The 25125-nt window shown below is 40.7% G+C and overlaps 2 protein-coding genes across 2 annotated transcripts; one reads left to right on the top strand and one right to left on the bottom strand.

Moving 5' to 3' along the window:
• LOC129763030 (zinc finger protein ubi-d4 A) lies at positions 1–10560 on the top strand. Its single transcript, XM_055761744.1, has 2 exons — positions 1–1787; positions 9556–10560. The coding sequence occupies exon 1, from the start codon at positions 775–777 to the stop codon at positions 1765–1767; it is 993 nt and encodes a 330-aa protein (XP_055617719.1). The 5' UTR covers positions 1–774; the 3' UTR covers positions 1768–1787; positions 9556–10560.
• Positions 10521–25125, bottom strand: LOC129763026 (vacuolar protein sorting-associated protein 16 homolog). The gene is made up of 7 exons (XM_055761738.1): positions 24936–25125; positions 24668–24863; positions 24324–24601; positions 23452–24261; positions 23250–23398; positions 11338–11882; positions 10521–11282 (listed from the first exon to the last, which is right to left on the bottom strand). The coding sequence occupies exons 1-7, from the start codon at positions 24992–24994 to the stop codon at positions 10809–10811; spliced, it is 2511 nt and encodes an 836-aa protein (XP_055617713.1). The 5' UTR covers positions 24995–25125; the 3' UTR covers positions 10521–10808.

The following is a 25125-nucleotide window of genomic DNA, read 5'->3' as shown; positions in this document are numbered from 1 at the left end:
AAAATATTCCAAAGTGCAAAAAAGCACAATATTAGAAGAGCCGTCATTTGCTGATACAGTGGAATTAACTGAGTGAATCGCAGTAAGAAAAGCAATTAAACCTCGTTCGATGATAAGCCTCGCTGCGTAGAAGCAACACTCTGCGAGTTTGCCGGAAATGATGCGCCGGTGCCGGAGCTGAAGTGATTGGTGGCGATAATTCTTTTTTTTCTTGGTTGGGGCTTCGAAAGAGAAGAGTATCATTCCAAGGTGGCGACGATTCGGACGATTTTTGTGCTCCCTGATCGCACACACATACACACCACCGCAATCCGACGAGAGTGGAAAGAAGGAAAAAAAAGTACCCCTATGTTTTGAACGGTACCCGCCGCTGTTGCTGACTCGCCGCGGTAACTCCCCCACCTCGCCCTGGGATCGGTCGGTCGGCACTTATCGCGGATGCAACACTGCTGCTGCTGCTGTTGCGATTACGTGTGACTGCTGGACCCGCGGATGTATCAATCAGCGCGAGAGCAAGAGAAGAAGTGAAAAGTGGAAAAATAGAAATCTATCGCTGTGGCCATTGCGGCAATTACTCCGAAAACGTAAGCACACTAAAATAAGTTTAAAATAAATCCAGCATTGACGGCGATTAAGTGGGTGAAAGTGGAACAGTTTAGATGAGGTGAAAAAAAGAACACTCTGATATAAACAAACGCTTCTGATTGGAGTTGGACAGAACATTTGATAGTGGATTGCAGTGTGTAGTTGCGCGAGTAAGCGCTCGAACTAATAATGGCCTCGGCGGGTGGTTTGGACATCCAGGTTGTCTCGTTGCCAAATCTGCAGAAAATCGAAAACTTCATGCGGGATTCTACGTACAAGGAAACGTTAGAAATCAGTGCCTCGTTCAACACCCGGCTCTGTCTCGAGCGGCGAATGCGGTTACCGTTCTTCGATTCGCAGACTGGCGTAGCGCAGAACCATGGCGCCCTGTATATGCCCCACTGCAAGCGAATGCCCGGCCATCGGGAAGGTCAGCTCTACACATACCCCTCCTCGCGGTGGCGAAAAGCCAAGCGGCAATATCTGAACAAATACCAGAACCTGCGACCGTTCGGTAATCTGAGAGCCAGCGGGATTCCAAGCGTACCGACTGGATTTCCACTTCCGGTGGCCGCACGGGAACCGGGGGAGATAATACCAGGTCCCGAGTCAGATTTCAACCCATCCCTGCTTGAAGAATCCTCCCTCGGGGCCACCGTGGACACGGACAGTAAAGACAGCCACCAAAATCAGCCCATCTTGAAGGAGGAACCCCTGCCCAAGGACTGGTACTACGACGAGATAGCGTTGAACGATGATGACCTGGACGATCCGGAGGGTGGCGACTCGGACTACGACTACAACGTGAACGGTTACAAACGAAAGGGAAAGAGAAGCAAAAGATCTTCCGCTGGCGGTAAGAGATCGAAGGGAAATCAGTCTGCGGCGGCCGCCGGTTCCGCTGGTGGAGATTTCGAAGCGGTGGGCTCACCCGGTGGTGGAGGATCATCACGCAAGGGACGACCCCCCGGTGGAAGCGGATCCAAGCGGGGCAGGAAAAAGAATCCGAAGGAAACGACTTCAGCGGCCGATAAGGTGCTGGAGGAGGGCCTGAGCACCAGCTTGATTGAGCCACCTTCGTTCGAGTCGGCAGCCGCCGCAGTGGATATGAGCGAGAATGGAGAGAATGGTGCCGGCTACGGGGCAAGCGCTGATTTGAGGAACTACCGGAAATATCTGTAAGACGAGGTGTCACTTGAATGGTGAGTATTGAACCGGATAGGATTCGATGTAGTGTGAGATTGACTAAAAAGTTCGACTTTTTTCGTTTAACTGAAATTTGCACAGTACTTCTACTGTAGAAGCCTGGTACCATCGTGACCATTAGTTTGATCTGTTGCGATATACTCCAGTTTGTTATTTATGCATTAATCAGAGTTCTTTCCGTCACTATGAGTATTAGTGATTGTCGTTGTTATTCCTCAATGAAGTTTCTTATCTGTTTTGTTTCATCATGCAGATCGACGAGATTAGTACCCGTGATGGAAATAACTCCATCGACTGCAAGTTGTCTCAGCGTGCAGTTTCTAGTTAGACAATCATCCATATCATTAACGTTAAACTATACAAGAGGGGGCTTAGGCAAGAGCCTTGCGATAGGCTCATAAAACCGTAACGAGAAGATTTCGAGCTGCCATGAGAGAAAATCATGTGCTTTTCTGACAGTAAATTACACAGGAAATTATTCAGAATTGGAGAAAGTCCACGATTATGATACTTCTCTGAGAGAATTTCCATGGAAACTGAAATGCCCCTTTGATATCAAGAAAAATAGAAGCCATTTGTTCTTTACGAGCAAGTGTAATTTGAATTTCAGAAGATAGCAGCGCGAGACAATCATTCGTCCCTTTACCCCGGCGGAAGCCAAACTGCGTATCTGACAGCAAATTGTTCGTTTCGACCCACTTGTCCAAACGTAGTGGAATCATTTCCTCTAACAATTTACGGATACAGGATAACATCGCAATCGGCCTATACGAATTATGATCGCTAGCCGGCTTGTTGGGTTTTCGTATGGCTATCACTCTCACTTGTCTCCAGTCATGCGGGATAATATTCAGCTCCAGAAACTTGTTGAACAAGTTCGGGCAACAATGTTTTGCCGAGTCGAGAAGATTCTTCAACAAGTTGAATTTAATCTTGTCCGACCTCGGAGCTGAATTGTTACATAAGAGGAGGGCAATTGAGAATTCTACCATCGAAAAATTCTCATAGTCGCATTGTGCAGGAACGGAATCGGCTCACTTTTGTTTTTATGGTTCCAGTCACGCATTTTCCTAGCCGTATTCCAAAGAGTGCTCATAGCGGTCTTCCTTGACAAACCATTGACGAACTTCCGCCAATATCCACGCTTTTTTGCTTTAATCAAACCTTTTAGTTTGGCTTCTAGAGCTTGATACTTTCGAAACCATTCCATTAATCCAGTTTTTCTGAATTTTTTTGAAAGTGGATGATTTTTCAAGGTAGACCTTTGAACACTCCTTGTCCCGCCAAAGAAAACGCTGTAGAGTCTTGGCCACTTATGAATGGTAGCAACCGCTTCTGGAGACATTCCTTCTCGTAGACATCTTTGTCGATAGTGCCGGTAGAGACGAAAGATTTGGATTTTTGGCCACAACTGCATATGACCTGCCAAACCAAGTACTTTTTGGGGAATTTAGACTGCTTCTTGGTCCGGAAACATTCGGCCACGGTATTCCTTCGCATTGCAGTATAAAAAGCGAGACCCGGAAGCTGTTTGAAGTCTTCGAGAACATAAATTTCATCGTCCATTATGGTGCATGAACATTTTTGCAAAAACTGGGTGTAGGGCACCTTAGCACGGCTTTTTGCAGTGAAGTTTTGCTTATCATCACGATTGGGCACCTTTTTCACTTTGTACGCCTTCAGTCCATGCCTCCGCTTCACTTTTTGTACATATGATTTTGATTTTCCAACCTTTCGAGCCATATTTCTAACTGAGAGGTTTAATTGTTTATTTATTTGTTATCAACAGGCCTGAACAAGAGTGCCCTAATGATATACTTAAATCTAACTTAAATTCTACTTAATATCTAAGGGCATTAGAAAAAATCCTTTTCAATTAAAATTAAAGTTAAAATCGTACGAAGTGTACGAGCGGTTGAAAACTCGGCACATACTTGAAATGGGTTCATTATACCCGTAATTAGTGCGTGAAGAGGGGACACAAATGAATGTATGAGAGCGCAAAGTTCGTGTCCTTTTATTAAAATTAATTAATTGGAGAAGAGTAGAACAGTCGATGTTTGAGAGGTTGGGATGTTTCTCAATAATGGCAAGCACCTTTCGGTCCATCTGTCGAGAGCATACTTTTCTATTTGTTCCGCTTCCAACCTTCCGATCCACAGTTAAGCGCTGGTCAAACGATTTGCACACACTGAACGCGGTACTCTTCAGCAGTTTTAGCTTTTTGGCGAGATCGCGTACCGACAGTGTTGGATTTTGCTGCCGTTCGCGCAAATATTGTGACTAAATCAGCAGATTAAAACACATGAATACGATCGCTATGCAGAATCAATGGCTTTGTTACGAAATGAGTTGGACAGAAGATTTAAAAATATCTAAAAAATAATATACTGCATAATGATTTCATAAGTATTCCAATTTCAATATTCACTATACTTATTGTAATTTACTTTGCGATGAAATATGTTGTTGATAATTTTTTATGAATATACAGGGTTTTCCAACTTTAAATTCCGAAAGTAAATTGAAATAAAACACTTAGAATTCGAATTTCGGTGAAACTTTTATTTCAAATTAAAGTTTGGTTTATGCCATTATGTGTGAAATACAACATCATTCAAATGTCCACCTAGGGCTTCCTCGCACACCTTGATCCGGAACAGGTAATTTTCGATGACATTTCGGCACATATGGGGCGGTATCTCGGTCATAACTTCACGAATGTTGTCTTTCAAATGTTCAAGAGTTTGCGGTAAGTTGGCATAGACACGGTCTTTCGCATAACCCCACAAAAAAAGTCTAGCGGGTTCAAATCGCATGATCTGGACGGCCAATTGGCATCACCAAAACGCGAAATTATGCGTCTCTCAAATTTCGTTCGCAATATGGCCATGTTCGGTCGTGTTGTGTGGCACGTAGCGCCGTCCTGCTGAAACCACATGTCATCCGTATCCATATCTTCAATTTGTGGCAAAAAAAATCGGTTAACATGCGGCCATAGCGCTCACCATTCACAGTTACCGTCTCGCCGTCCTCATTTTCAAAGAAATACGGCCCGATGACTCCACCAGACCATAATGCGCACCAAACAGTGACTTTCGGCGGATGCAATGGCCTCTCAACAATCACGTGTGGATTTTCTGAGCCCCATATACGGAAATTTTGGGATCACGATGATGCACAGGTCTCACAATATCCGCTACGGATCCAGTTTGTTCGAATTTACGCACTACATTAGCGATTGTGTGCTCTGTAGGCCTTCCATGACGACCAAAATCCGTCCGTAATGCTCGAAAAACATTTGCCGGTTTTTCATCATTTTTATAGTATAATTTAACAAAATTAACACGTTGTGCGATGCTAAAACGATCCATATGTTAAAATGGCAGACATTCAACGAACGATATGACGCTTTGGTTGACAGCTATGTCTAACGCTTGTCAGCGCAGGGCTGTATACTTTCGAACTGCCCGAAATGGAAAACCCTGTACTTATACCCGAAAACAATATTTTCTACTATGAACAAAAAAAACAAAAAATCGGTCTCCTTTGACAAATTACTATTAGGCAGCCAGTTTGGAAAATCATTTGAGTACATTTGAACAAAAATATTAAAAACAACTATATAACCACTCATTTTTTTTTGAGTATATCTCTTGAAACTCAGAAAAATGAGGGTAAGAAGTCAGTTGAATTGAAGTATAAAGTGTAGGATATAACAACTATCCTCATTTGAAAGACTGGCCATTTAAACTTTATTGTTGTGTTCAGGCGCGAAACATTAAAAAAAAACTAAAATTATAGTGTTTCATAACTATAGAACCAGATGGAAAAATTCTCACTCCTTTACAAAATTAACGTCAATTTCGCATGAATTACAATAAGTTTCTAATTCATAGGTCATCTTTAGTTCTCAATCAGTTCAAACAACCCATTCGGGGTGGTTTTTGACCAAGCTGCGCCATGTTGTAGTGTGTATTGTGTTCTACGCAGAGAATACTGCTCTTAAGCTCCTTAAATCACTCATACTGCTCGTAAAGGGTGTGTCACATCAAATTGCATCACGGGAAAAACGCTGTATAAATTTAATTTTTAGGATTTATATCCTCAGCTTTCGCTTATAATCAGATAAGAGTGTATAGATCACGTTGGCCATGCTTCACTGTCAATTTTTCGTAAATTTGGAAAAATGTCGTCGAACGAAAAAGAGCGTCGTGAATTAATCCTGTGCACTCATTTCGAGAATCCGGAGTTGTCACATCGGGACATCGGTAAGATGCTGGGAATCGTCCAATCCACGGTCAGCAGAGTACTAAAACGATACTTCGAGTACCTAACCATCGACCGGAAGGTGAAGAACGGCAAAAATGGATGCTCCGTCAGTGAAAAAGATAACAGGCGCGTAGTTAAGCAGTTTAGACGTGATCCGAGAAGTTCGGTCCGGGATGTCGCCAATAAGCTGAATTTGTCAAGTTCATTCGTCCAGCGGAACAAGCAGCGGGAGGGCCTGCGTACATACAAGGTTCAGAAAGCTCCTAACCGTGACGAAAGGCAAAACATGGTGAGGAAGACGCGAGCCCGGAAGCTGTACACCGAAATGCTGACGAAGCCGCATTGCCTGGTAATGGACGACGAAACCTACGTCAAAGCGGACTTTCGTCAGCTGCCGGGCCTGTTGTTCTTCTCCGCAGAGGGCAAATTCAGCGTTCCGGAGGAGATTCGTAAGCAGAAACTATCCAAGTTTGCCAAAAATTACATGGTGTGGCAAGCGATCTGCTCTTGCGGAAAGCGGAGCGCCCCCTTCGTGATGACCGGCACGGTAAACGGGCAGGTTTACCTTAAGGAGTGCCTACAGAAGCGCTTACTACCACTATTGAAGCAGCACGAGGGCCCGACCATCTTCAGGTCGGATCTCGCTTCGTGCCACTATTCAAAGGACGTGTTGGAGTGGTACGAAGCCAACGGGGTCACCTTCGTGCCAAAGGAAATGAACCCGCCCAACGCGCCGGAGCTTCGCCCAAAAGAGAAATATTGGGCGATTATGAAGCAGGCCCTCCGGAAGAACCCAAAAGTTGTCAAATCGGAGGCGGACTTCAAGAATAAATGGATTTCTGTTAAAAAAAAACTACAACCTGACGTTGTACAGAACCTTATGGACGGGGTAAAGAGGAAGGTGCGATCATACGGGTTTGGGCTCGTAGTATGAATAAAAAGAAAATGCCAAAAGTTGTTTAATAGTTTTTATTTTACTGTCTAAAATTTTCAAAAGGATCGGTCTACTGGGCGAATTTCTACAGCGTTTTTCCCGTGATGCAATTTGATGTGACACACCCTTTAATCTGCATGTACTATTCGTACGATCACTCCTCATAAGTTCTTGATTGAGTTTTGATCTGGTAAATAAACTGACCAGTCCAAAATCTGAAGCCCCTATTCATTAAACCATGCCATGACTTTCCGGATTTTATGAATTTAATGCCAAATTACCTAATTATCACAATGTTTTTGATGTAAAAACAGCAGTAAATGATTCTGAAGTACTTTTTTTGCACTTCTGACTTTTCGTTTGTGTTGATGGTAAGCTGGTAACCAGGCTTTTGTGCGAAAATTCTCCCCAAACCATAAAAAATCCATCTCCAAAGCTGCGGCTCAAAAATCTTATATGGTAGCTAATCCGATGAGTTTCACTATGTCAGGAGAACTTCTCTGATAACAAGAAATACAACTTGAATAGAATATCTTCATACTGGAAGGACTTATGGAACGTGTCATGTAATTTTTCAACTCGTAACTTTGCAAGCGGCAGTTTGATGGTTTGAGGAACATATTTTCAAAACGGCCTGGTTCAGATAGCTTTTCATCAACACCAATGCACAGTCAGAAGTGTAATGAAGTACTTCAGAATCATTCACTTCTGTTTTTGCATCAAAAACACCGTGATAATTGGGTAACTTGGCATCAATTCATAACATCCGGAAAGTCAAGGCATGGTTTATTGAATAGGGGCTTCAGATTCTGGTCTGGTCAGCTAGTTTATCAGATCAAAACCCTATCGAGAACTTATGAGGAGTGATCGTACGAATAGTAGATGTAGCTTACAAGCAGTATGTGTGATTTAAGGAGCTTAAGAGCAGTATTCTCTGCGTAGAACACAATACACACTACAACATGGCGCAGCTTGGCCAAAACCACCCCGAATGGGTTATTTAAACTGATTGAGAACTAAAGATGACCTACGAATTAGAAACTTATAAAAACAAAAATGTCAGTGTTTCATAACTATAGAACCAGATGGAAAAACTCTCACTCCTTTACAATATTAACGTCAATTTCACATGAATAATTCATGTGAAATTTAAGGAGCCTAATGGGAATTATTCATGGTGGATCAGACCATTGAGGAAAAGGCAGATCCTTCGAATGAAGAAGGCCTGGATGTTGATAGATCAGGATTTCGGAAGCTTCTTACACTTGGAAATTAAACACAGGAGTACTTCTAAACACTTGTGGATTTATTGGCGATGCTTAACTTTCAGAGGTTGGATTTGGAATGGCAATAATATTCGTAGTTACCTTCTGTATGCGTTTCGTGTTTTGCTGCTGTTTGTATTTGTGTTGTGCACCACACACTGCATTTCGAAAGGGAGGGAAAGGCATGGATAGTAAAAAGGATGGGAATAGAAAATGAAAACAACTTTGATGGATACTTGCTCCCCTTTCGCGCTGTGGGTCGCGAACAGTATTCTCCAGATGTTGAAACAGAGAAACTTGTATCAGAGGTAGAAGTGTACAAGATGCAGATGAAGGATCTGTTTCCTAACCTTAACTCTTCAACGACTCTAGGCATTTTGAACATTATTCTCAGATCTTCTCTCGAAGCATTTGATCCTAACATCGAGGCGACGCTACGAATTTTACTGACGCTTCCAGTTACAGTGGCATTGTGCGAACGCAGCTTCAACAAGCTCAAATTGATTAAAAATTATCTGCGTTCTAATAGAAGCCAAAGTCGACCCAATGGCTTGACAATTCATTCGATCGAGAAAGAATCGCTAAGACTTTGATTTAGATGCAATTGTGGATCATTTTGCTTCAGCTAAAACACGCAAGGCAAATATTTGGCCAGAGAATAAGTGAAGCTGGTCTCTAGCCTTCTTAATACGAAAAGTGAACTCAAAGTGAACATTGGTATAAGTGAGTAGTTTTAAAAAAATATCACAATCTCAAAGCTAGTGAAGAAATCGACAAATGTGGTACTTTTGGGGCGCCATTTTCATAGTTTGCCGGGGGCGCTGTCTATCCTCACTACGCCGCTGCTCATGAGCGTTAAAGTGATTCTTCAGAAGGTCTTCGGAATACCTTTCTTCTGATGCAATAACTTCTTTGATTGAGCGCCTTTCACGTAGAAACTTAGAAACTGGGAACAGACAAAAAACGGAAGAAACGGAATCTTGCGAATAGATTGGATGCTCCAAGCGTTCAAACCTTTATTAAGGGATTAAGGGATGCAGAGGAGTTTCTCTATACAGCTGATATAATCAACAAAAGAGTCATTAATTGTCATTAATTGTAAAAGATTCAAGTTAATTTAACATTAGGCAAAACGTTTGCTGTGTCACTGAGCTACTCTGCATAATTTGGTACTCAATTAACATCAATTCTCGATTTTGTCGAACGTAACATTGCTCTGTTTCACACTACAAAATTTTGATTTCATAGGGAAATAATGATGGTTCAATATTTTTAACGCTTTCGTCTCTCTAGTTCAAGGTACCTTGACCACGGTTCTAAACCTACCACACACAACCAGATACCAGTCGATTAGACATGAAAATTCATCATCAGAAGCAACTACATCCCGAGAAAGAGAAACCATACGAGATAACAACAAGCCGCGTTTGCTAATGTGTTTATTCCTCACTTTGGAACGTGAGATAGCACAATCCGAAATTGCAAATATATGTTCTAAAGCAAAAGAAGAAATGAGAAGGAATTTCGCTCCGTTCACAAAAACTAATGTTTAGATGTAGTCATTCTCTGGTCATCACAAAACCGTGTTAATGCGTTTCGAAAAGAACGACAGCGTGGAGTAGAAACGAATAACACTAAGAACATCTATTATTTTGTAAGGTTTACCGCGAGTAATTGAGAAATCTGTGGCAAACATCGAAAAGCGAGCGCACACGTGTGTGCGAAAACGATGAAATCTATTATTTATTGTAAATAAATGCATAACAAAAATTTAACATAATAGGAAATAACACACTTGTCTCCGATATTAGCAGCAGCAGTCTTGTTTAACTGCATTTGAACACCTTTCCCGATTTTAGCGCCAAACCATCTCCCAGACAATGGTTTTCTGTTCAAACTCAGATTTCACCAATACATAATGCACAGCAATGTTCTATTTTTCATTGATGAAAAACACACGCAGCCCGTAACAATTATATTACTGTTATTTAATTCACAGTGTTAGAAGAATTTGAAAATAAAAACCGAACAAGTCAATAATGTTCCCTAAGTTTGTTTAACTAATTATATTGTAGGCGTTAGAGGAGAAGTTGACTAACCCAATAGCCCGTGAAGTCTTTTCTCTTGTTTGTACGAAGAGTAGTCGAATAGGATCGGTTTGATGAGTCATCGGAATTGGAATCGTATACACCATAAATCCCGCGGCGGGGAAAGGGCACGAAAACGAATTGTCTTTCTTTTCGGTAAAAGCAATGAGACAACACATGATGTCGGATAATATATTTACTTATTCCATTACTCTATTGAAGTTCTATTATAATCACAAACGAAAAAACAAATTGGCGCGATCCAAAAAAAAACAAAAAACAAGCGCGGAAATCGACGTCGCTCGAGACGAATAATATATGATTTTGAAGGAAAGGAAAAATTCTTATCACAATGTAAATGTAAAATCTAAAGCAAAAAATGTGTATATGAATAGATATTTAAACGTATGAACAATAAAAAGGAGGAAATATTTTCCATCGATTTGTTTCCATTTGGCTTCACTTCTTCGTTGACAACTGCCCGATGAGATTCTCCACCTTGGCCGACAGCGCCGGATCGGTGGAACAGCAGTCGTAAATCTTCAGCAGGCTATCGATGTCTCTCTGCTCGTACGCAATCGTTGCCGCCTCCACGTGGCATCCCGCCCTCAAGTACCATTTGAATTTGTTCTCCTCACCACACCTCGGCAGATATTTTTTCGCTTCGTCAACTTTTTTCTGGGCGAGACACGCCTCGACGAATGGCTCGTACCCAATGGGACTCTTTTTCGATTTGGAAAATTTTTCCAGTTCCTCCCACTGGTACTGTTGGGATAGCACCTGAATTCGCAGCCACCAGAAGCGCCGCTCGGGCATGCGAAACTCGCTCTTCAGTTTCTCGGCGTATTTCAGATCACCCAGTAGCAGCAGCTGTTTGATCGTTGAATGCAGTGGCAGTCCATACAGGCGCTTTTGGTGCTTCTCGTCAAGATCCTATGGAAAGAAACATGATGGTTTGAAAATGACACAGGATAATACCGTACCGTACCTTCTGATGCTTCATCAGCTTCTTCGTCTCGTCGCAAGCGTCCGCCTCCAGTGACTTGTTCGCTTTCTTGTAGTTTCCGCTGATATCGGGAATGGAAACCTCAACATTATTAATCTCCAACGCCTCTCGCAGTCCCAGCTCGGCCTGCGATTGGAAGTCATCTTCTTGCGAGTAAATGTCCTTCAGCGTGGACAAACTGTTCAGCTGGCAGTACTTCTTGTACAGATTCTGTGCCAGCGGGAACCGCCGGATAATCATCTGGAACTTGGCCAGCGCCGTGGTGCTCTTCATCTCCAGTATCACCATGTAGATCAAGTCGGTGTCACCCGATTGGGTGGCCGCCATCAGGGCCTTCTCGTTGGCACCCAGCTTCAGCAGCAGGGGAACCTGGAGGCTCTTGCGTGGCTCCAGCTCGAGCAGGGTGATGGCGAGCTTGGTTTTGCCGACCTGTTGGGCCTTCTTAGCCACGTTCGCAAACGACAGTCGCTCCCGGGTCTGGTGGGACAGAAACTTCTCCGATATCTTGCGAGCCACTTCCTCCTCGTCTGGAATGAAAGACAAAAGCCGACTTCTAAGTTTATTGCGCATAATCAGGCAACAACCAGCTACAAAAGAGAAGACATCAAAACGTGTATGTTGCGTGAGCAACGGAACTTGTCCAATTTTTTGAACCTTTATTCTTCATTTGTTGGTAGGTTAAAAAATCTCTAAATGTTTGATATAATTCAATTAAATGGAATACAATATAAAATTTAATTTTCCTACGTTTAGTGTTCCTATTATTCACACTTTGAATATTTGGAATATTTATTCTTAGTGTAAAGAGCGACTTTAAATCAATTTGAACAATAAATTCAAAGTTTTTGTTCTATACAACATAAATCTTTTAGTTGCGTACCAAGATGTGTGGACTAAAGGTGTAACCGTGTCGTCAATAAGTGCGCGAGGGGAAACGGTATAAATATACAGAGGACGGTGGAAAGGGATTTGACTGCAAATATAGATGTCTAAATTTCTCGTTTATTCGATTGTCGATTAATCGTGGGGTCATTTTTGAATATTCGATTCATTCGGATAATTGTCTTTCAGTATTCGATTAATCGAGCGAATATTTATTCCTTGTAATCAAACAGAACAGACATTTATAACAAAAAAAATATGATGTCATATTTTTAAAAGTACATTAAATGTGATTTTGAAATAAAATGGTACAGAATAATGGTTTTTCAATGAAATGATATTTCATCATATTGATAAATTTTCCATTTCATGATTTTTTGAGGACGATTGAAAAAAGAGCACGTCATGAAAATGATGCACAATATTTTTATTGTGCCAACATAAAAAAATTTCTGTTCAAAAATTCAATGTTGTTGAAATAGCTGATTTTTTTTTAAATATTTCTGCTTGGTCCTTATTGCTATTAGTTCAAAAGAAGTACATTTATAGAATCATTGAACACTAGTATGGTATATTTTCCTTGGCACTCTGAATTTGAATACTACTATTTTAGAACGGGAGCTGAGACCACCTTCTTCGAGTCCGCATTTTACTCCTGCAGATCCTGAATTCTTCTTCCTAGTATACTCCCCCACCAGGGAATCATTTTTATGCTACAACCGTAGATGGTTTAGTCAAATCTGGAGCATACGGTGGATCGACCAATTTGGCCGTGGCGACGGCGGAGGTGTGAGCCGGTGCGTTGTCATGGTGGAAGAGCACTTTTTTCTTCGTCAAATGGGGCTGTTTTTCTGCAATTCGGTGTCGAATCGGCCCAATAATTCGGCATAGTAGAGCCCCGTTTTGTCCTTCTCCAGGTAGTCGATGTAGATCACACCTTATGAATCACAGAAAACGGAGGCCATCACCTTCCCGGTCGATAGAACAGTCTTCGCTCTCTTCGGAGCCCGTTCGCCGGGTTAAGACCACTGTTTCGACTGTTCCTTAGTCTCTGGTGTGTACTAGTAGATCCATGTTTCATCGACGGTCACGAAACGACGCAGAAACTCCTTCGGATTGCCTTTAAACAGCGTCAAACACTGCTCTGAAGTGGTCTCACGGTTGCGTTTGTTGTCCGGAAGGCGGCACCCATCACGCCGACAGCTTTCTCATGCCCAAAATCTTATGCAGGGTATGACCTACGGGGTCTATTGAGATGCCTACCGTTTCAGCTATCTCGTGCACCTTCAATCGGCGGTCTGCCAATACGAAATCGTGGATTTTTATCAGGTTATCCTCCATGGAAGCCGTGTTCGGGGCGTGGCTCATCCAAACCGACGTTTGACCACGTTGAAATTCGTTAAACCAATTTTTGACGGTCGCCATCGAAGGAGAAGAGTCACCGTATACAGCATCCAAGCGCTCTTTGATTTCGCTGCGCGACTTCCCTTCCAAAAACAAGAATCGAATCATCGACCGATATTGCTCTTCTTCCTTTTTTTAAATTCCGCGGACACGCCCGCTTCCACACACGGTCAAAATAAAACTACGAGTCCGATTCGGCTGAAATTTTGACAGTAGCCGTTTACGAGAATGTACTACTCATGCGACACTGACACCATCGGGCGATGAGGCTAAGTACTTATCGGACCGCCCTCGTACATCAGACCTTCAGCAGTGATCTATAACCAGAAACCATGGGTACATAGTTTCTGGTTATAGATCACTGCATCGAACCAAACCTGAATTATCTCTTCTTTTTCATCTAATGCTAATTTTTTACATTTCTGTAGTGTTTCTTTTTACCATCTTCGTTGCTATCTTTTTCAAATTCACGGAGAATGTAGAATAAAAGAAATTAATCAATGCACGGTACCTAACCTTACCTTCTATTTGGCGTTTTTGCGTAGTTTATTTCAGCTCTCATTCGTAAACATTTTAGAGAGACCTGTAATTTGCAACAAATGAGAGCTCAAATGAAACAGCAAAACTGCCATTACCGTGCACTGATTTCTGCTGCAATCTATATATAAGAATTCTGGAATATATTTTGATTAAGTTTCACAAAATTATTCCACATTCACATTCATTACCAAAACAACATTACTCGATTATTACTTTGGTATTGAAGTTATCAAATTTGGGTATGGAAAAGGGATTTCTTTCTCTAAATACTTGGTCATATTCTTTGGTATTTTACTCTTATATCAGGCTCGTCCAAACCAAATTTTGGTATCAAGGTCAAATTGAGGTATCTTTAAGAATTTCTTCCTGCTCAAAAAAGTATTTTTGGAAAAAAATATACATAGTATACAAACTTGCAAAATAAACAATATAGTGCATATGCATTTTATGCAAAGTATGCATTTCAGGTTGCCAAGTATGCACCTGAATTATCTCTTCTTTTTCATCTAATGCTAATTTTTTACATTTCTGTAGTGTTTCTTTTTACCATCTTCGTTGCTATCTTTTTCAAATTCACGGAGAATGTAGAATAAAAGAAATTAATCAATGCACGGTACCTAACCTTACCTTCTATTTGGCGTTTTTGCGTAGTTTATTTCAGCTCTCATTCGTAAACATTTTAGAGAGACCTGTAATTTGCAACAAATGAGAGCTCAAATGAAACAGCAAAACTGCCATTACCGTGCACTGATTTCTGCTGCAATCTATATATAAGAATTCTGGAATATATTTTGATTAAGTTTCACAAAATTATTCCACATTCACATTCATTACCAAAACAACATTACTCGATTATTACTTTGGTATTGAAGTTATCAAATTTGGGTATGGAAAAGGGATTTCTTTCTCTAAATACTTGGTCATATTCTTTGGTATTTTACTCTTATATCAGGCTCGTCCAAACCAAATTTTGGTATCAAGGTCAAATTGAGGTATCTTTAAGAATTTCTTCCTGCTCAAAAAAGTATTTTTGGAAAAAAATATACATAGTATACAAACTTGCAAAATAAACAATATAGTGCATATGCATTTTATGCAAAGTATGCATTTCTCATTTCATTACGAACTATGCGTCAAATAAGAAAGATCATGCGTACTATTAATGCTTTTGAATCTTTGAGTGACCATTAGAACCTAATATCCCATTGATATGAACGGAAGCAAGGTTGCTTGGTTCACGGTTCATATCAATTAAAGTCAATGTAGCACATTGACTCTATGATTTTCTAAACTTTAGAATGATTTGGAAGAACTAGAACATCTAATATTTATATAAATTCAAAGACAGTGTAGCACATTAGTGCTTGGGTAGACACTACACGCACTGCGCGCTAACCGAATTGAATTCTGAAGTGTAAGCAAAAGCAAACTAACACTGTAAGAAAAGGAAGATCTATCCAAGATCTATCAAGATGTAGAATTGATCGAACGATAAATGTCAAAAAACAAAATTGTCGAAGGGATAGGAAGGATGAGGGATGGATTATATTGATCTGATTATATTGGGATAGTATTTATTTTACATAAAATGGATAAAACTGAAGCACACATATAAAAAACTAGATAATATTTGAAAAAACTGGAAGATTCCAGTTTAAACTGGAACATTGGCAACGCTGCTGGGACTTCGGAATGCGAGGCAAAACGTATGGTGCCAATAAAAATAGTCAATCTCGATTTTTCATTCGGAAATTGCTGCGTAGTGTTGATTTGCACGGTAATATACCCAATGCAAAGTATTAGTTCAATCGGACTTCATTTACTAGTGTCGCAGACGTTAAAAATTGAGTTTTTTTTGAAATCCGAAAAATCTCCGGAAATCAGGGTCCCGCTTTTTGTAAAATATATTTTTCTCGCTTGTTCCAATGGCAATTATGTACAATCATTTGATTACTATTACAACTCATAAAGTATTGACAGGACGTGAATTAATATGTTTAGAATCTATAAATATTGTTTTGATATGTTGAAAACATGTTTCTTTACCATAGCTAAAAATGGAAACGAAATTGCTATTCCGAAAAATATCATATTCATGCAATGTAATAAGCCATTGGTTGAGATCCATTAACGAAAAGAAACTTCAAATGTTTGACGGTTATTCTCTAAACAAAAACTGTCTTGGATAAAGTTGTTACATATGACAGTGCGCTCATTTTCATGTTGTCAAAGAGTGACCAAAATTTTCGATGAAATAAAAAATATAACTTTCTTATCTTTATAGATAGAGGTGAACATAGTTCGACAATGTTATAGCCTCAATTATTTTAAGCAACATAGTGATTTTCTATTTCTTAAAATAACCGATATGGCGCTGTTTTCTAAGTTGCGTTAGGGTCACCACGAGAAAAAGTTTTTTTTTTGCTCTAACTTTTATATTTTAAATTCTACACGCAAACTGTCTTCAGAAGACTTTCAGAGCTTACTAAGGAGAACATTTTGCGATGCAGAACTTGTCAATATCTCAACTCTATTCAAAGTTATTGATATTTTGCGTTCCCAGAAATACACTCTCTCCATTTGTTTGTCGTTCTTTCTGGAACAAACATAAAAATATATTTATTGGCAGTATTTGAAAAGAAATATTCGACTCTATATAATGTGGCATAATCAAAACTATGTTATTTTCTTTGTATTTGAGTAAATTAAATTTGATTTCAAATGTTTTTTTAGGTAAACAAACATCAATAACTTTGAGTAGGATTAAAATATTGACAAGTTCTTGATCGAAAAATGTTTGTATTGATAAGCTCTAAAAGTCATCCTAAGATGTAGAGGCTGAAATTTAAAACGTTAGAGCAAAAATCTCGTTTTTTACATGGTGACCCTAGACAGAAAGAGCTAGAAACACTTCATGGAAGATTTCTATCCTCTAGACAAAAAACTGTCTTCGACAAAGTTATCATTTCAAGTTATTTTAATCAACTTCGTAGAACAAAGTTTTTTTTCCATCTTTTGACATAATCGATTTAGCTCGAGTTGCATTAGGGTGACCATAAAAAAAACGTTTTGACGTAGGACTTCGTCTTTCATTTCTATACCGGGGTGTAAAACCAAAGTTTCGAGAACGAAAGCGTTACGCTGGAGACCGAGATTTTGAGCGTTTATAGCTCTTAAACAAGTGCTCCCGTGGCCGAGTGGTTAGCGTCAAACCTAACATGCCGGGGGTTCGGGTTCGATTCCCGTTCTGGTCGGGGAAATTTTTCTTCAAAGAAATTTCCACTGACTTGCACTGTGGTCACGCGTTTTCTAGAGCTTGCCACTCAGAATGCATTCAAGGCGTGTTATTTGGCATAGAAATCTCAACTAAGTACTAATGAAAATGACGCAAGTAATACTACGTTGAGACGGCGGAGTTCCTCTAGGAACGTTAGTGCCATATAAGAAGAAGAAGAAGCTCTTAAACAACTGAACGAAATGGTATGATAAACACTTCATTTGAAAGATAAAATGTCTACGCGTCATATACTTGTTACTTTTTCATCCAAAAACTTGTTTCAATAGTCTTAAAATAGCTTTCAAAACAGGCTATTGAAATCACCAATCGGTATATAAGCGAGCGCCGCTCGTAAACCCACTCAGTTATGATTGAACAGCGATTGGAGCATGTCGTCGCTGTTGTTGTGAAGCTAATTTCGTTTATCATGAAAACGCTGATGAACGGTGTCACCAAGAGCCTGTTTGTGCACCTAAGGCCAAAAGGGAATCCATCAGGAGGAGAGTGATGCCACGGTTCCGCTTGAAACATCGGAGCAGCCGCCACACACACACACACATACACGCGCGGAATTCTCGTTGCTGAAAAATAATCTGCCAGTTCCCCTGGGAATTGAAAAATACATTCATGCGAAAGAGTTTATTTTAATGTTTTCTATCCATATAACACTACAACCAAATACATTTGGTTTTGTTATTTTTCAATCAATCGCAATTAACAGGAAAGCTTCTGAATATTTTTTTCCCCATCAGTGGAAATTTTCGTATCCAATATTTGATGCATAACATGAAAAACGGAAAATGTTTCACATCGCGAAAATCAAGTCATTTTCGAGCGATTATTTACTTTCTACTCATATAAATCTGCGACCAAATACATTTCGTTTTGGATTTTTTCAATCAAGTGCGATCAACGTAAGACCACGTCTTTCGGCAATTTATTAGAGGTGCAATGAATATTTAGGAATTCCCGCTCTACGCGCACTGGCAAACAATGTTTACTCAACAATTTCTCAAACTAGAAATGGGTGTTGTGAGAGAGGATTAGCGAACGCGAAAACGACAAACGGGAGAAAGATACGTTTGGAGGTTGAAGGAAATTGGCAGAAAACTTCTTCATTCTATCATTCAAATAATGTGATTCATACCACATCTTTTTGCCAGAAAGAGATTATTAATGCTCAAAGGAGGAATCGAGTCCTCCGAGGAAATTACCCAGCGCAAATTAGAGTCGACTATCGATTGCGGCATTCGTACACAAATAATTTTATAATGCAGTTTCACCAAAGTGATTTCTTCGGATATATTCACTACATCATGTCATATATTTCATATTCTTCATTATGAAATCCATATCCATGGCACCTATCGGTAACGAATTATTATCGAAACCACGATTTTCGCTAAATGCTCCTTTCAGTTCGGCCTGTAAAAAACTTTTCTGAACTCTAATCCATCAAATTTGGAGCCCTGAAAAGGGCTGTTGATTATATGCTAAGCTAATATAGCACGCTCTCCTCGGATACGATGGGCCAGCTGGATGTCCTTGGGCATGATGTGACGCGTTTTGCACGGATAGCACACAAATTGGTATCTTCGAATAAGCCTCCTGCAGCGTCATAACCGCGGAACTTTGGAAGCGCAAGTCGGTTTTGAAGTCCTGAGCAATTCCACGATCCAAATGCTGCAAAGGTAGCTGCGGATCAGCAATTCGGTCGACGTCTGATAGCGATGAATTTCACGCAAAGTTCCCGGTCGATAGCGATGTGGCTTCTCCACCTATCCTGCTACTGGTGCGCTTATCCGAGCTGACTTCGTGTGCCTTAGCACCGAATGACTAACGAGCTGTCTGCGAAAGACTAACGAGCTCGAGTTCTCACGGTGCGAGAGTAGAGTAAGAAATGAACGAAAGCAAAGGAAGCGTCATTTTATAAACCATAAAAGTATAGAATCTAAATCCCACCCTTATTATATTCGTGAGTATACAGTAAGCTTATATAATAAAGAGGGTGGGGTTTACATTCGATTCTTTTATGTTTTATAAAATGACACTTCCCTTGCTTTCGTTCATTTCTTACTCTACTCTCGCACCGTGAGGACTCGTTTCATCGGGACTAAGCAGACAGCTCGTTAGTCCTTCGGTGGTAAGGCACCACGAAAGCAGCTCGGATAAGCGCACCAGCCGCAGGAAGCGTGAAGAAGCCACATCGCTATCGACCGGGAACTTCGCATGAAATTCGTCGCTATCAGAAGTCGACCGAATTGCTGATCCGCAAGCTACCTTTGCAGCATTTGGTTCGTGGAATTGCTCAGGACTTCAAAACCGACTTGCGCTTCCAAAGTTCCGCGGTTATGACGCTGCAGGAGGCTTATTCGAAGATACCAATTTGTGTGCTATCCATGCAAAACGCGTCACATCATGCCCAAGGACATCCAGCTGGCCCATCGTATCCGAGGAGAGCGTGCTATATTAGCTTAGCATATAATCAACAGCCCTTTTCAGGGCTCCAAATTTGATGGATTAGAGTTCAGAAAAGTTTTTTACAGGCCGAACTGAAAGGAGCATTTAGCGAAAATCGTGGTGTCGATGATAATTCGATACCGATAGGTGCCATGGATATGGATTTCATAATGAAGAATATGAAATACATGACATGATGTAGTGAATATATCCCCATATCGAAGAAATCACTTTGATGAAACTGTTTACCGTTTGTCGTTTTTAAGTGTTGGGAAAGGGCATTATTTTTGCTGAGTAAATTCCAAGAAAAAATCCATTCCTTCTTTAAGCGTGATTCATTCTGCTTCGGATCAACGGAACAGTGATAATCATTTCATACAAAAGATAAAATGTCCAAGAGTTATATGATTGCTATTTATTGAGTCGGAAAATTGTTTCAATAGCTTCGAAAACAGGTTTTAAAATGACGCTTCCTTTGCTTTCGTTCATTTCTTACTCTACTCTCGCACCGTGACGACTCGTTTGTTTGGGACCAAGCAGATAGCAGGTTAGTCTTTCAGTGGTAAGGCACACGAAAGCAGCTCGGATAAGCGCACCAGCCGCAGGATAGGTGAAGAAGCCACATCGCTATCGACCGGGAACTTTGCGTGAAATTCGTCGCTATCGGAAGTCGACCGAATTGCTGATCCGCAAGCTACCTTTGCAGCTTTTGGATCGTGCTCAGGACTTCAAAACCGACTTGCGCTTCCAAAGTTCCGCGGTTATGACGCTGCAGGAGGCTTATTCGAAGATACAAATTTGTGTGCTATCCACGTAAAACGCGTCACATCATGCCCAAGGACATTCAGCTGGCCCGTCGAATCCAAGGAGAGGGTGCTATATTAGCTTAGCATATAATCAACGGCCCTTTTCAGGGCTCTAAATTTGATGGATTAGAGTTCAGAAAAGTGTTTTGCAGGCCAAACTAAAACGAGAATTTTCGTTTGGATGCCATACAGCATCGAGAAAATTCCGGAAAGATCTAATCGTTGCTGAAAAATAATCTGCCAGTTCCCTGGGAATTGAAGAATACATCCATGCGAAAGAGTTTATTTTAATGTTTTCTAATTATATGGCGAACACAGCGACCAAATACATTTGATTTCGTAATTTTTCAATCAAGTGTAATTAGCTGGAAAGCTTCTGAAGATTATTCTTTCCCATCAGTAGGATATTTTCGTATCCAATAATGGATGCATAACATGAAAAACGGAAAATGTTTCGTATCGCCAAAATTATATAATTTTCAATCGATTATTGCTCAGTCGCCGAAATTTTCATACTCAGAGAGTTCATTCTCCTCTAGTTTGCCTTCCAAATTGCCATCGTAAACCACACCTTCTCTCGATTCAATCACGCACGAAAAGCATACTGAAATGATATTCTGGTGGTGAAACCCATTCATTTTTCGTGATGCGTCGTGCACAAATTACGTTACGCGATAAGGGGGGAGGGGTTAGATGTTGCGTTACTTTCTGTTTATTAGAGATAGGAAATTGCGTTACGAAAGGGGGGGGAGGTTCAAAATCCGGATTTTTGCGTTACGTAATTAGTGCACGACGCCTGAGGACATCGACAAGACAACATCGTTACTGAACGAGCTGAACGGCGAGGGATCGAGGTATTCATTACCTGGCTTGACCTGACCTGAAATGCAATCAGTTTGTTTTAACTGTGAGGGAGCGCAGAAAAGCTGATCGATCAGAAGGAGAAGAGAAGGTGACCAAGAGAGTATCAGCATCGAAATACGGTTCCTCGGAAAGACATAGAAGCAGCCGCCCCACACACACTCATACACGCGCGCAACTCTTTTCGTTTGCTGGTTATCGAGAGGAAACCTGGAAAGAAATGATCGTTGCTGAAAAATAATCTGCCAGTTCCCCTTGGAATTGAAAATTACATTCAAGCGAGTTTATTTTAATGTTTTCTATCCATATAATACTGCGACCACATACATTTGGTTTTGTGATTTGTCAATCAAGTGCAGTTAACAGGAAAGCTTCTGAAGATTATTCTTCAGAACAAGGTTTTTTGTATCCAATATTGAATGCATAAAACCTTGAGTCTTCAAAGTAACACTCTCGTTTTTGAAGTCACCCAAATATTTATTTATTCATTCATTCAGGATGGATTTAGATTCAACTTCAAACAAAATCAACGATAGTCCTACGTCACCCTTGCGGTTATACCATAGATATAACCCACTTCCTGTTTTTTTTTTTTGCTCTAACTTTTATATTTCAAATCTTACATCAAAATTGTATACGAACGACCTTTGAAACTTACTAAGACAAACATTTTGTGATGCAGAACTTGTCAATAATTATTGATGATTGTCCACCTAAAAACTAATGATTTCAATTTTATAACATAGTTTTGAAAACCTCACATTATGTAAAGGCAAATATGTTCTTTCAAATGCCATCAATAAACATTTCATATGTTTGCCCCAGGGAGAACGACGAACAAATGAAGAGGGCGTATTTTTGGGGACGAAAAATATCAATAACTTTGAGTAAAGTTGAGATATTGACAAGTTCTGCACCGCAAAATGTTCGTCTTAGTTTTAGAGCTTCTTTTAGTCTTATGAAGACAGTTTGCATGTAGAATTTTAAATATGAAAGTTAAAGCAAAAATAACTTTTTTTTATAATAACCCTAAGTCCATTTGTTTTGCCATATCTTTCGGATTTTTTTTTTGGTTTCATATTTAGTTTATTTAATTGTTTTGTCAAAGCCATTTACAAAAAGTATTACTAAAATCCAACTCTTTGATAGAATTCCAATTCACTTACATCTATTACATTGTCAGAATTCATTATGAACATAACATAATTGATAAAAAGCGATATGTCGGTTATTTCAAGAGATAGAAAAACAACTTTGTTGCCTTAAATAACTGAGACAGCAATATTGTCGAACTATGTTTACTTCCATCTATGAAGATAAAAAAAAATATTTTTATTTCATCGAAAATTTCGGTCAACAAATTACTGACAACATGAAAATGAGCGCTCTATCATATATTCTGGATAGTTAAATTCGCGTTTTGTCAACGGTTTTCGACCGCGTAATAAACATTATTTTTTGATGAAATGGGAAAATTCGAAAAAAATCACGGTGGCTCATTTTTTTCAAATCTGTAACTTGCAAAAATGATATCCCGGTCCCTGAAACAGTTCGCCTAGATTTACAAACATAGAAATTATAGATTGAAAACTATAATATAGGTATTTCGCACAGCGCAATAAAATCGAAAAGGGTAATCAGTTAATTATGAAGACCTCACTTACTTTTATCGTTCACTATTTTGTGGAACGCCCAATGCTCCAGGATGCGTGACTCGGGAAGCTTCAAATGCTTCGCAATCTGGATAGCCAATGCGTAATGCTTACGGAATATCAACCGATCCAAAATTACCAGCGGCTGAAGATGGTTAAACCTTCAAGAAAACACATTTTTGTAATCCGCATTCACCAAAGCTGCAATACTCACTGTCTCAACGTGAGCGGCATTCCCACATTTCGATCGCGCAAAGCGTTCAGCACCCGCAGCACTCTACACGTCTCGATATACACCTCCGGATTGTGCCCCGGTAGGAAACCCTTACCGAAATAGGCCGCACGAATTAGACTCTTCTGCGTGTGCGTATCGAATTCCTGGCCGGCAGCCTCGATGCATTCAGCCACCGCCGATGCGAGACGATCCTGGATCAGACAAAGATACTCGTCCGACTGGTGGCTACGCTCTTGAAACTTCCGATGCGCTTCGAACAGGAAACTCGCCGGCTCCGAAATGTTAATACCGAAAATGTTACTCGTGCTTTTCGGTACCCGTTGGATCAGCTCGTGATACCCGTTGGTCAGCACTCTAACGGCATCCATCTCCTGTATCAGCACCATCGGGGAATCGTACGTGTAAATGTTGGAATCACCAGTCATTCCGACGACCAGCACCATCGACTGGTAGCTGACGAGGACCGCTTGGCGCTCCGGATGAGGATCCTCATCACAGCACCAAACGATTTGCTGCGGTCGCTCACTGCGACCGGTTGCGAACTCACAGTACTTAGTTTTCAGATCGGCCGATCCCATCCACAGCACACCTGTATTGGTGTAGATTGCCAAATGGCGATGATTGAAGGAAACGGACATCGCCCAAATGCTACTGAATTCGTTCTTCATGCTCAGCACGAGCGTTACCGGGGCGCTTTCGCCATGCCGCGCGAGGATAATTTCCGTGTCGCGTGCCAGCAGGCAGCATGTGGTGCGTTCCTTCGAGACCAGCTCCCAACAGGTAAGATCACTTTTCATCCAAGAATTACAGAATTAATTTCTCAAACTTCGCTTGAATATGTGCACAATTACCTGCCCAAATTCAACAACTCCGACAGTGGACGTGATTTCGGATCTTTGATGCTGTTCACAATGTATATTTTGTAGTTGGCCGTTATCACCGCGACCCCCGTTCCCGAGTTCGATGCGAAAATTTTCGCGTCGATAACTTCGGTCACGTCCTTGCTCATGCTGAATTTGTGCTGGAAATTGCCGAACATATCGTAGATCCAGACGAAACCGTCATCCTGTACGCACACGAATTCCTCGGCGTCCGACCAACCCATACACACCAGATGTCCGTTGTCCCACTGGGAATTCAACAATTATCTCAGAATTTTTATCTTTTAGCAATGATCGCAAAAAAAGATACCCACACTTATGGAAGAGATGTGCTTGCCGGAGCAATTAAAAATGCGAATCACCGGCTTGGTGGATCCGCTGCCGGACAGTTTTAGAAACTGTTTGAAATCCTTCACCAGTGCTATTGGGCCCCCGTAGGAGGCAGCATGCACCGTCATTTGCTCCAAATTAATGCTGGTCGGCCATTCCATGGTGTACAGATCAATTTTTCTGTGTTTCGATAGAGAACAGAATCGTACTCATTTTCTCACAAATGAAGAATACTTTCACTACGCAGTTTACCTATAAGAATTTCCATGGCCCAACGTAAACCAATCACCTGTGTTGCAAAGTAAGGACATTGTGGTGGCGGACACAGCTATCTGTGGCCCAAAAACGAAATTTTCCGCGCGGCCCAATCTAGTCACAAATCGTGATTAAGCAGCACAAAATCCTTTGCTCCCCAATTGATAAGCGAAACCTAAACAATGTT

The sequence above is a fragment of the Toxorhynchites rutilus genome, chromosome 1 (assembly GCF_029784135.1).
Source record: "Toxorhynchites rutilus septentrionalis strain SRP chromosome 1, ASM2978413v1, whole genome shotgun sequence".
Lineage (NCBI taxonomy): Eukaryota > Metazoa > Arthropoda > Insecta > Diptera > Culicidae > Toxorhynchites > Toxorhynchites rutilus.
Note: the sequence above shows the minus strand (reverse complement) of the source record. Positions and strands in the feature narration are given on the sequence as shown.